Below are 13,593 nucleotides of genomic sequence, written 5' to 3'. Positions count from 1 at the left end.
ATTTAAATTGCAGAATCAAAACTAAATAGCTAATAGTAATGTTTAACTAAATAATATTATTAAATTAAACTTAATTTGGCATAAGCTTCCAAGGGTCAAAGAGTACTTCCATCAAGTGACTGAAAACCAAGTAAAGAGAAATAAAAATATATTTTACACAAAATACCAAAATCAGTCAATTGCAAGATACAGCATTAGGTCTGTTAGAGTGCTATGTAGAACACAACTCAAAACCAGAATCCAAACACTCCTGATTATACCGATACTGAATAACCATAATTCAGTAATATAACAATAATTAGAGACAACAATTTTCTGTAGAAGCTACACTTTCCTAGGGAGACGAAATTTCACAGTGTCACATTAAAAAAACACATTCTAATTCAGGAATTTTATACTGGGTTCTCTCTCCAGGGAATAGGAACAATTGCTGCCACATTAATTTCATTTTATATATATATATGAAAACTGATGGTTTCTATTGTATAAGAATATGCAAGCCTTTGAGTTATGTAGAACTCAATTTGTCAGAAGTGGAAGAGGAACAGATTACTTAAGAAAGAATTCTGGATGCGAGTTCTTTCTACTTGCTAAAAGCCTTTTCTCTTATTTCTAACCAATACCATTTTGAACAACAAAGTATACAAATTATTTTCAATAATCAAGAAGTACCTTGATTATAACTGCAGATGGTGACAGCAGTCACGAAATTAAAAGATGCCTGCTCCTTGGGAAAAAGGCGATGACAAACCTAGACAGCATCCTAAAAAGCAGAGACATCACCTTGCCAACAAAGGTCCGTATAGTTAAAGCCATGGTTTTCCCAGTAGTGATGTATGGAAGTGAGAGCTGGACCATCAAGAAGACTGATCGCCGATGAATTAATGCTTTTGAATTATGGTGCTGGAGGAGACTGCAAGAAGATGAAACCTATCCATTCTGAAGGAAATCAGCCCTGAGTGCTCACTGGAAGGACAGATCGTGAAGCTGAGGCTCCAATACTTTGGCCACCTCATGAGAAGAGAAGACTCCCTGGAAAAGACCCTGACGTTGGGAAAGATGGAGGGCACAAGGAGAAGGGGACGACAGAGGACGAGATGGTTGGACAGTGTTCTCGAAGCTACCAGCATGAGTTTGACCAAACTGCGGGAGGCAGTGGAAGACAGGAGTGCCTGGCGTGCTCTGGTCCATGGGGTCACGAAGAGTTGGACACGACTAAACGACTAAACAACAACAACCTTGATTATAACAACTCCATTCTAGCATTTAAAATTGAAACTAAACCCAAAACTGATCAGTATGTCACACTACACTTGAACACATTCAAAAGCACCAATATATACCTGGCATCATCCTATGCATCATTTTCTAAAGTTTACAAAACCAGTAGGCACTATTCAATATAATCAACTTTTCCATCCCAGTGCCATTCAGGAAGATGCAAGGATTTAATTCCCATGAACCATTTAAAAAGATGTCAAACAGAATTTCATATCCTTGTAAATGAACTGGTCAGTGTGGGAGTAGTAGCCATGCTGTGGTTAACTGACCACAGATGACAAACTCACATCCCAACAGCAATCATGGTCACAACTGTATGATTAGCTACCTCCCTGTACCTGCCCACCCATCCACATTAAAAGGTTAGGCATTTCCTTGATTTTAACAAACCTGAAAGATGTGAATCAAATGTAAACAAATGTAATACCAACAGCTAAAGTCACTAACCAGCCCAGAACTACCAAAATCTCTATACAATGGGTTGGATCCAGACCTGGTGTTCTGTGAAGAGAAAAGCTCCTTCCATTTCTGGAAGTCAATCAGATCCAGCAAACGTTCCTGGTAGAGGAAAGGGGGGGGGGAGTTGCTTTTACCAGTTCTCCCTTCCCCCTGCAGCCCCTTGTGCCACCTCACACCTTGTTCTGGAGGGTCTGCCAACCCTCGCAAGAGTGCCCAAACTTTTTTCAAAGAGGGCCAGATTTGATAACGTAAACATAAGTGAGGGCCAACCGAAGCTGTTGAGCTTCTTTAAGGATTTTACCCCAGAACATATACTGCCATGGGGGTCAGATTGAATTGACCGGTGGGCCAGATTAGGCCCCCGAAACAAACTCTGGACATGCCTGCGAGTCTGGAGCAGATTTTTAGGAGCTGTAAGAGACATCAGCAAAAGCCACCTCTGCCTCTCTCGCCACACATCATCTCCTTCGGTCAGCAGAAGTGTCTAGCTATTGGACTCAACTCTGTGTTAACCAAAATGTGTAATAACTGCTTTCAACAAATTCTAGAATGGGTTGGAACCATTTCTCCAAAACTTTGCCAAATGGTTTCTTCAGCTAGAAAATGAAATTTCCAAGAAGCAGTGGTCACATGTTGTTGAAAAGAAAAAATGAAGCTTCAGTAAAGCAGCACCCAATACCAAATAAAAGTGAGAAAATTTAGTTTGGTCAGTTATGTATCCCTTGATCTATATTACCGTATTTTTCGTCCCATAGGACGCTCCGTCCCATAGGACGCACCTAGTTTTTTTTTGGGGGGGGGGAAATAAAGGAAATTTTTCCCCTTTATTTCCCCCCCCCCCAAAGCAGGTCGGGGAAACCGAACCAGGTCAAGGAACAGCGGGATGGCGGCGCTGCGCCTCCCTGCTGTCCACCGAGCTTGTGGGGCTGGCCCATGTCTGCCCGGCGCGAGGGGCGCTCTGCTTCAGGATGCCCTGCCCGCCGGGCGGCAGGCTGCTATCCGCAGCGTGGGGAGCCCTGCGGGGAACTCCTGCAGGGCTGCCCACGCTGCGGATGTCTGTCCGGGGCGCTCTGCTTCAGGGCGCCCCGTCCGCCGGGCAGCAGGCTGCTATCCGCAGCGTGGGGAGCCCTGCAGGGGCCTCCCGCAGGGCTCCCCACGCTGCGGATGTGTTCCCGAAGCGCCGGGCGCTCTGCTTTCAGGGCGCCCGGCGCTCCGGGAAGCAAGCTGCTATCCACAGCCTAGACAGCCCTGCGGGAACTCCCGCAGGGCTGCCTAGGCTGCTGATGTCTTCCTGAAGCCTGGAGAGCGAGAGGGGTCGGTGCGCACGGACCCCTCTCGCTCTCCAAGCTTCAGCGAAAGCCTGCATTCGCCCCATAGGACGCACCCAGACTTCCCCTTCATTTTTGGAGGGGGAAAAGTGCGTCCTATAGGGCGAAAAATACGGTAATCCAAACTGCAAGTGATACAAACTAATCTATACATTGCAAAAGAGCTTAACTGCTGAAAAGGGTAGTATTCATTTAACTATATTTAGAGTGTTGAGATAATCAAACAGAATGCATCCCAAAGAAACTGTGTTACAAGGAGATAGCAGAATCTTCAGTTCCAACATTTTCCAAAGTAATGGACTGAAATGTTAACTGAGATGTTGATATGATATGAACATGCATTTTATTCCTGGTCATCATGTTTAACCCCCAAAGGTCCAATGATACCAATGTTTTGTTGAAAATTTCTTTAAAAGCATTATTTTCCTACTCATGGATCAAATAATTAGGATGTAAGCCAATATATTAATTTCAAAATGTAGTTTTTTAGTCATTTTATTTATAACGCCTTTTCATTTCTGCTATTGTTCTATATTATGACAAATCTTAATATGTTACTAAGTAAGAAAAACAGAAGATGCATTCAAGTTACAGTAACCTTTATACAACTTAACACTAGGAACAAACATGTAATTGTGATTTTAAACAAAAAAATTGATGAATCACAGTACATGAAGAAATTAGTCACTCTTAAATACATATTTAGGGAACTTTTTGAAACTGGTTCCTTCAGACATCTTTCAATAATTCTGTGACTTAGTGTGAATTACCGGTAGTTTACACTGACTATGTCAATGTCTAGCATACAGTAAGTTTTAAATGAATGGCTGGGTGGACATTTGTCACAGAGGGGAAAAAGAAGTCATCGGTATGCTGTATTATGCATGCAAATGGTACAAAGACACTAGCCAAAGTAGTATCAGGAACATTTTATTGGTTCTAATTTTTTCACATTTCAAACTACTTTGGATCACACTTGTGGCAGTCCAGCAAAGATTATTACAACTGAACAGTTAAAGGCACACACCAGCAGTATAACTCATCGCAACAGACATCAATGGACAATAAACACTGTATTTGGTATGTAGCTGTTGAACTATGTAATTCTTACAAGTCACAGTACTAGAAAACAGCAGAAAATTATTCAAGCACTCTTGAAATTGAAATTTAATTCACACAGAGAATTACAGTGCATTTCTTCCCAATCACTTCAATACACTAGCAATAAAAACAGCTCTCAGGCTTCAAACTTATCAAGCGACATATATAATGCTACTTAGTTTCTGTAACCAATAATTGTATGTTAGACAGTTCAGGTTACAAGAAAGGAGATTCCGGCTAAACTTTCGGAAAAGCTTTCTGACAGTAAGAGCTGTTCAGCAGTGGAACAGACTCCCGCGAGAGGTGGTGGACTCTCCTTCCCTGGAGGTTTTTAAGCAGAGGTTGGATGGCCATCTGCCATGGATGCTTGAGCTGAGATTCCTGCATTGCTGGGGGGTTGGACTAGATGACCCTTGGGTCCCGTCCAGCTCTAAGATTCTATGATTCTACACTCTATATATACAATAATCAATATTTAACACACTTTTATTTTTCCTATGACAATGGCTCTGCTTTCTTACTGCAATAAACTATGGTTTCTGCATTGACATGGTTTGCTGCTTCCTAACAAGTCATAATTCCTAAATCTACAAACCATGGTTTCAAGGCTGGTTATCAACCATGGGCTTGTTAGGAAGCAACCAACCATGATGCCTGGATATTAACAGGAAGCAGAGTTTAATTGTTGCTTCCAGACTTTGGGTGGAATCCAACACTTATCAGTTTGCCAAATAGAACAATCTCTCCCCCCCATGTGCTGTTTTGGGGGTTCTCCTGATCCCTCTAGTACCAGTTTCAGGGGCTACATGGGGGTCTATGCAGGGGGAGAAGGTGGAAAGCAGAAGCCCCCCGACAGGGTTCATTCGGTGAATTCTGTCCTCTGTTTCTCCCACTTGCACCAGGGAAGGAATGAAACTAGAACAATCAGGCAGCAAGAATCTGCAGGCCGCCCATTCATAATAAAACCATGATAGGCCTGGCACCATGCTTTATTGTGATGTGCAGATGCAGTTACCATAACCTACATAAATCTCTTATCAGCCTGCAAAATCTTCAACAAGTCAATTACAGATTCATTAAAAGAGCCAGACAGAGACTGATTGAGAGACAGAGTCCCCACCTCACCTGAAAAAGGGAGTGGGAATAAAGGAAGCAATGAATCACTGGGCAAGGCCTCAAAATTGCGTTACAGTGGTTAGGCACCACTATAGAGAACCATTAAGTAAATAGGTAGTGTTTCAATGAGACACAGGCATAGTTATATTCATTTTTATTATTAATCGCACCTTTCCCTCAAAGGATATAACAGAATCATAGAATTGTAAAGTTGGAAGGGAACCTGGGGGTCACCTAGCCCAACCCCTTGCTATGCAGGAATCTCAACTAAAGCATCCATGACATGGCTATCCAACCTCTACCTAAAAAACCTCCACGCAAGGCAAGTCCACCACCTTCTGAGGAAGTCTGTTTCACTGTCAAATAGCTCTTATCTCCTTGATCAGAACACCTATACTTCTGCTGATGCAGCCTAGAATAGCATTAGCTTTTTTTTGCTGCTGCATCACACTGTTGATTCAAGTTAAGCCTGTGGCCTACTAAGACCCTTAGCTCCTTTTTACATGCACTACTGGCAAGCCAGGTGTCCCCTTCTTATCTTTGGGCAGCTGGTTCTTCCTGCCTAAGTGCAGAATCTTACATTTGTCCCTACTGAAATTCATTTTGTTAGTTTGGGCCCAGACCTCTAATCTGTTAAAGTCAATTTGAATCCTCATTCCGTTTTTAGTGGCATTGACTACCCCTCCCAGTTGGGTGCAATAAAATAGATAGATATGCCCATGCTGCTGTTCAAGCGAACACTATCCAAGGGAGGCAAATAAGTGTCCTCTTGACACAGCATGGCTTTGTTTTGTAACATTTTACCACATCAATACACATTTGAATTGGCTTGGGATAGAAAATATTCCATTATACTATTACGTGAGTTTCAGTGTAATACAACCCTTTTCCATTTTATACTAAATTGCCAGTTTTATGGGATAGTTCTCTACCCCTTGTAACTTCCAATGTCATTTTTAAAAAAGTTTTCTAGGATGAGGGTTGACCATACCCACATGATTATCAAGCTACAAAAGCACAAGACAAAAGCAGCTGGAAAACCAACCCAGTTTTTACAGAACAAGCCATGGTTTGTTTTGATTTGGGAACAGCTCACATTTTATTAGGCATGGCCTAACGGTACATACAAACCAGTCCACTGACTCAGTTCAGACATTACATCACAACCATGGTTGGGCCACATGCTTTAATTTCACACTGGCTTCCTCCACTTCCTTGCCACGCTACCTGTGTCAGGTGTAGCCTGCAGTAGCTATCCAAATCAGGGAAACTTTGGTTCTGTAATCAATAACTTGCCTCCAAACCAACATGAGAAATCCTTTCCAAGTAGTGAATTCTGCTCTAGTTATGATATCAAACTATAATTACCAGAAACTGCAGGAGGGAATCTGAGCACATAATAAAGCATGTTCCTAAAGCCCAAGACATCTAAACTGGGCCACTTTCCAGTACGTTTCCGAGCACAATCCAAAGTGTTGGTGTTGACCTTTAAAGCCCTAAATGGTCTCGGCCCAGTATACCTGAAGGTGTGTCTCCACCCCCATCGTTCAGCCCAGAAACTGAGGTCCAGCTCCAAGGGCCTTCTGGCAGTTCCCTCTCTGTGAGAAGTGAAGCTACAGCGAACCAGGCAGAGGGCCTTCTCGGTAGTGGTGCCCGCCCTGTGTAACACCCTCCCATTAGATGTCAAGGAAATAAACAACTATCTGACTTTTAGAAGGCATCTGAAGGCAGCCCTGTTTAGGGAAGTTTTTAATGTTTTACTGTATTTTTAATAATCCTCTTGGAAGCCACCCAGAGTGGTTGGGAAGGTCTGGCCAGATGGGCAGAGTATAAGCAATAAAATATTATTATTATTATTATTATTATTATTATTATTATTATTATTATTATATTTACTAAGTACGATACACATAATAGGCCTCTATTTGAGTAGCAGATTATCAGAAATACCAACACAGCACTGATACTGGTTGCATAGCCTGCATTAACAACTATACAGTAATACTGATGACTAATACTTTCTTTAACATTAGCTTTAGTGTGCTGGACAATAATTCCTAACTGAATTACTAAAGGGCTTTGCAATGTGAGTTAGTATCTGTAAGGTGACATGAAGGCTGGCAACATCTCTTGCAGGCAACCACAGTGCCTGGAGACTGACAGGTCATATATCCATAGTATTGGCCAGATGAGGAATGACCTCTAGGAAGAACGCAGAGAGAAGAAACACCACGGTGCAGCTGCAGCAGCACAACTGGATGCTTTCATCTGCCCCAGCTGCAACAAAACATGGCTCTCCCATATCAGTCTCTACAGCCAAAGCAGACACTGCAACTTTCCAACAGTTTGACTTCACTTCCATTGCCTCCTGAGAAATATGGATGCCAACAACAACTAGCATCTGTAATGGAGAGGCCATTTCTGAGTTTGGCATTGCTGAAACCTAGGGAGGCAAACTAACATATGACCTACATCAAACTAAGTTTTGTTAAGTAAACATGGCCAGCTACAATTCACTTTGGTTTGGTGAATTGGAAAGGTCAGACTTCTTGATTACCGTAAGTCAGACAACTTTAACATTTGGAATTTCAGTAAAGAAACAGTAATACAGCTTTCAAGGTGTATAGCTTTTCCAGGAACAGCTGAGGCATCAAGAGTTTTCAAAATAAGATAAAGAGAGGCTATCACATAGAAGAGCTTTGGACTTGTATGAATCAGATAATTCTTCCAGACTTCAATTAAAATGTGAAAGTCAAGTTCTTGCAGTTAATTTAAGTGCAGAAAGCAGCTGCTTAGAACCTAATCAAAAATAAATTGCTTGACCTTCCTCTGGAAACTTGAGAATCATTGTCAGAGGGAAAACTCACCTCATTCCTTTTTTAAAAAAATTAAAAAAGGACAATTTGGGTACTTCCTACACAAATCTAAAAATACTTCTAGAGGATTTGTTTATTTCCCCATTCAAGTTACCTCAAATCAAGGTAATGGTCACCTCGGTTTTAATAGGGTATTTTTATGCACATACTCTAGAACCCATTTCATTTCCATCATTGGCGTAAGAAAGTATTTTGGAACAGTTATGCAAGAAGAACCTGAACTAGTTATTAAACACGTATTATATACTTGTTAGAAAACTACGCCTCTCTGTCAATGTGAGTTTTATACACAAGCCCACCTTATCCCAAAGATAACCTTTTTGTAAGTTATTGTTTTGTTCTGACACGAGCAATAGCGGCCCATGCAATGAATTAAGTTCATGTCCCAAACATGAAGTACCAATTAAATTATGAGAGGGGACATGCTTCTACCACCACTAAGTCTTAGCAGTTTAACAGCTCGCAGATAGAAAGGCAGGGGGCCAATACCTCTGGAGCAGCAGTCTCAAACTTTTTTCCTCCACAGATCACTTGCAAATTGGCAGGGGTCTCAGGATACCATTAATATTCTACTAATCAAAGCACATACATATTTTAACAACCATGGTCTAACACAATGAATATAAAGGGAAAACTTTTTTCCTTCTATACCAGCATCATTGTCAAAACCAGTTGCATTACAAAAACATTTGACCTAGACGGGACATTTTTGCCCCTTTGATAATCGGGCCCAAGTTAGAATGGCCTTGATCTCAAGTCAAGGGGGTGGGGTGGGGGGAGAGATCAAATGTGGATATTTTCTACTGTTCTACAACCTTCCCATGGAGTCCCTGAATGGATCTGATGGACACAGTTTTGAGAATCTCTGCGCTAGAGCAATGGTATCTTCAAGTCAGGTACTATTGCATTCTCTCACCCCAGCCCAAGTCTTGCTTGCAGGGATTACAGAGAACCTTGATACTCAGATACCAATTATGATCAGGTTTGAGAACTGATATCATTTCTCAAGAAAGTGGGGACATACTTGTTACCAAGACAGAAGATATATCACATACAATAAAGAAATATTAGCACTGTCTTCAACAGCAAATAAATCATAAGACTGGGCAACAACAAAAAAGTACCAGTGGATAACATATCACACTTACAGTGCAAACCTAGGCATGTTTACTCAGAAGTTGAATCCTGTGCATTCAGTGGGTCTTGCTCCATAATAGTATGTGTGCTTAGGATTGTAGCCTTAAAAGACTATAGCTCACTGTGTAGTGTTTTCATTGAAGTTAATGGGATAGTCTGCCCTGCAGCGATCCAAACAAAAATATAAACACTACTGTAAATGAACATAAGCATCTTCCATGGATAACATGGAAATAAGTAGCCAAGGTTTACCTGAAAATTAAGCAAGTAACATGCAGTTGCGTCACAAGGCACTAAGATATTTTTGGAAGTCTCAGAACAGTAAAACACATTTCTAGCCACTGTCTGCTTACACCAAGCATGGAGCTAGAAGTCTTACTCAGCACCAAAAGACATACATTAAAAATTGAACTTCAGAAATCTAGATTTTGTCATATTTGTTTACATGTAAACAAAATTTATGTCACATAAAATATGCTATCATGTTCTATTGCTTACTAGCGGAGTTACTGTTCTTATCTTGTGATGTCACTTCCAGTGTAAGAACACAGCAGTTCTTACAGTGTTTTGCAGCTACCTGACACTCTCAGGTAAGTTTGCATTAAGATTGCAACATGAAGTCCCACTGAAACTATTGGGACTTAATTCCGATTAAACATGCATAGGATTTTTATACAAGGTGGGCACCAACTATACTGCTAAAATCTGTATTAATCAAAACGCACATTAAACAAGATGCACAAAGTTTATCTATTTCAGACAACTCAGAGTAGATTCTAAACGATGAACTTTGTTATTCTGCTTTTATCATGATTACACAACAATCAACTCCATCTTGAGCAGTGGTTGTACATACTCAGAGATTATTCAACAATGGAGTCACGTAATTCAGACAATGACAGTCCTTTTGATAATGTGAAGGCTTCAAATTCAGTTTCAATTACTAGGAAATCTTTAACTCTGTACCTTATTAAGTATTTCATTTTCAAGAAGATAGTCTTCTGTTGAGAAACACATGAAAACATTTCTCAGGGGTTTGCATCTTCCAAACTAGGCTGAACTAGTGCCCTCCAATGAATGACAACTGTCTAGATTAAGATGACAAACACTTCAAACGAAACACTGGCTTAGCAAATCAGAAATCTGCACATATATTAAGATTATGAGCCTTTGTCCATGTTTTGCCATACCTGTACATTTTTCCAGATGCTTTAAAAGTGAAAGCAGAAAATTTGAGATCCTACATCCCTACTATACAGCCAGAAAGTACTACATTTACACATGCTCTCATACAGTAAAGCAAAAAGTTCTCTCTTTGGAGGTGCTCTGTTTTAGAGGTTACAACATAAAATCAGACAGCCAAAACAAATACAACAAGAGAACATACAGTTTTATAACAAGTGCTGAAGGTTGTGGGAAGCTGGATTAAACTTTTCATGTGACATACAAATTCTCAGTTTTACTGAATACCATCTTGCTTCCCATCGAGTTAAAAAAATCAAATACCAATTTGCTTTCTAAAACAGTATTAAACCAATTGCATTCCTTGGTGGCCTTGTAAGATGAATTAACAAACCACAGACTGACACCTCAGCACAGTAAATATGACAATCTGTTCTAGCCAATCTAAGAGTGTATACTGGACTTTAGCTGCTATATAACCTCTAAAATGAGCATTTTTTCTACTCATATATTTGAAGCAGCTTTAACAAAAAACTTCCAATCAGATTTTTACAACATAGTCTAAAAAATACTGACCTAGTATTTTTTTAAAAAATAGATAGTACACACTACTGGTGTTAAACAATATCTGAAAGCAAGTAGCTTAAACTTGGTTCACATATAAAACTTTGTCTCTTCTCCCTTGAGCTTAAGTTTCCCAAAGTAATGGCCAACACCAAAATGCCTACCACATCAGTGTTTTTAACATATGCTGTATATCCAACCATTTCAGGTATTGGTTTTCATGCCAATCTGAGCTTCCTATTGTCAGCTTCCTATCTAGGAACGTGTGCAAAAGTGACAACGAGTGATGCAAGTCTGAGTACTGGAATGGAGAAAGAGAGCAAACACTTCCACTATATATTTCCACGGCTCTAAGCATTTTAAAATGAAATCTTTAAGAATGTTTGCTGATAATGATATTCCTGACATGTGAGGTGTCTTCTAGATTGGCAGCATCTAATTTCTCAAAAATCTTAACATTTTTCATATGGAAAGTTAATGCTGCCCAGCAAGTGCTTAAGGAAAGGGGGAGGGGAACCCAAGCCTCCCCCCACAATGAAAACAAAAGGCAAGAGCCATTCAATACCCTGAGATAAGCACTATAGTCAAAGAGCAATCGCATTTCAAAAATCATGAATATGTAATATTCATTCTTCCAGAATACCATATGTTGTATGAAAGTTCCCCTCTCTCCCTTGCTAACCATAATTTCGAGTAAAATAAGAGAGCTTTAATCATTTCATAAACTGTATAATTGCTACATCTTGTGGCTACATAGTTTAATGCAAGGAACAAGGGGGGGTAGGAAAGGACAAACAATAAAAAAGACTTGTTTGCACATAACCTTCATACAGATATTCTCTGCAAAACACCCACAACACCCTGCTCTCTCTCACTGTCGTTCTAATACAAGAGGGGTGGGAGAAAGGGGGAGGGAAGAGGGGGGGGAACCATCCAAGATGCGATGGAGGAAAAGGAGAAAGTTGCAGTCATTCTGTACTGGCTTTTAACGTGTCTCCGTCACTTTTGTCGGAAGCCAATGGCTGAAGAAAGTGTCTTTCTTGTATCAAATAAGTGCCTCGATCTTTGTCTCTTTTCCACCATCCTACCTCCATGATGCCAAAAGCGACTCGACCCTTTTTTCCTCCTTCTTCATTTTAAGCAAAACAGCCACGTTCGTCATCATAACCAACCAGGAAAAACCAGGAAATTACATATCTATATTTTTATATATAGATCTACAGATAGATATATAAAAGGAGCACCCGCTTCTCTTCCTTCCCAGTCATAAAACCCCACGTTACAATAGGAAGGAAAGAATTAACCATCTCCCCGAGGAAAGGAAACCTACGAAATATTTTCATCTCTAAAAATAAAAAAATAAGCCATTTAAAAACAAAGAGGAGAAAAGAGATCGATGTTAAAGAGATCGATTCGCCGTGGAACTAGGAAAACATTATGAACATCCACCTCCCTCCCCTCCCAGCAGCAGCTACTGTACTGTAAACGGCGGCGGGGGTGGGAGGAATTCAAGGCGACATTTTTGGGGGTAAGAGGGGGGTGCCTCGAATAAATAAAACAGATTAAGGGTTGGGAGTCTTGAGTTTGTGCGAGAAGGCTGGGGGGGGAAAGGTTTCAGCCCCCCCCCCGACTTCGGGAGTAATTTGGGGAGGGGGGTGTCGAGAGAAAGAGATAAGGGGCGCCCAGACCTTCTTCCTCCGTCGGATGCAGAAGAGAAGGAAGACATGTCTCGCCTCGTCTCTGCTACCTTTGCCCTCGCCGCGCACTCGGCCCCGCAAAGCCTGGGACTGGCCTCAGGCGGCTGCTGCTGAGGCGGCGGCTGCTGCTGCCACCGCCGCCGCTACTGACACGGCCGTGCCCCTCCCTCCCCAAGGGCCCGTTTCCCCCACCGCCGCCGCCGCCGAGCCCGTCATCTTCCTCCTTCCTCCCCTCTCCACCCCCCGGCGGCCGAGGAGAGGCCCCGAGAAGCACCTTCCCCCTGCCCGGTCTCTCGCTGTTTACCTTCTTTGAGCGGCGCGCCGCTGCGGAGCAGGGAGGCCGCCGCCGCCGCTGAGGCCGCCACGGCCGCTGCCGTCGCCGCTGCTGCTGCCGCCGCTGCCGCCGCCGCCGCGGAGCAGCCCTGCAGGCTCGGTGGGGACGTGGAGGAGAGCCGGGACCAAGATGGCGGCCCCTCCAAACTTCCACTGCTACTTTGGACACTCATCAAGCTACTTTCCTGGAGCCCGGCGGCAGCCGCCGGGGGCAGCAGCACTTGGGGGAGAGGAAGAGGCGGCGCGGCGGAGGAGAAGGAGAAGAAGGAGGCGGCGGAGAGGGGGGCGACGCGGAGAAGACCAGGAGCCGCCGCTGCTGCTGCGACGCCGTCGTCTCCCCCGCCGCCACCGCCGTGGTCATGGCCGGGGGTGGGGCGCCGCGGGAAGGGAAGGGCAGCGGCGGCCCCACGCGCGGGGACGCGGCGGAGGTGGGGGGAGTCTCCGTGGGGCGTCGCGGGGAGGAGGAAAGGGGCTCCCGCGCCCTCCAAGCGCGAGGAGGAGAAGCCGCGGCTCGGGCCG

At 42.8% G+C, this 13,593-nt stretch overlaps 1 protein-coding gene across 2 annotated transcripts in view; it reads right to left on the bottom strand.

Annotated features, from left to right (window-relative positions):
* Positions 1 to 13,247, bottom strand: part of TLK1 (tousled like kinase 1) — a gene marked incomplete at its 5' end in the record, with an annotated part of 68,132 nt that extends 54,885 nt beyond the window's left edge. Inside the window, one exon of one of the 2 annotated variants that reach the window (XM_081164132.1) lies at positions 13,046 to 13,247. In XM_081164132.1, the coding sequence (XP_081020258.1) occupies positions 13,046 to 13,247 (202 nt within the window). Of the gene's footprint in view, positions 1 to 12,732; positions 12,874 to 13,045 lie in introns of those variants that run through there. The other variant, XM_081164133.1, reaches the window with a different exon arrangement.
* Positions 13,248 to 13,593: the final 346 nt, after the last annotated feature.

This window comes from Podarcis bocagei (genome assembly GCF_964188305.1).
Source record: "Podarcis bocagei genome assembly, chromosome: 1".
NCBI lineage: Eukaryota > Metazoa > Chordata > Lepidosauria > Squamata > Lacertidae > Podarcis > Podarcis bocagei.
Note: the sequence above shows the minus strand (reverse complement) of the source record. Positions and strands in the feature narration are given on the sequence as shown.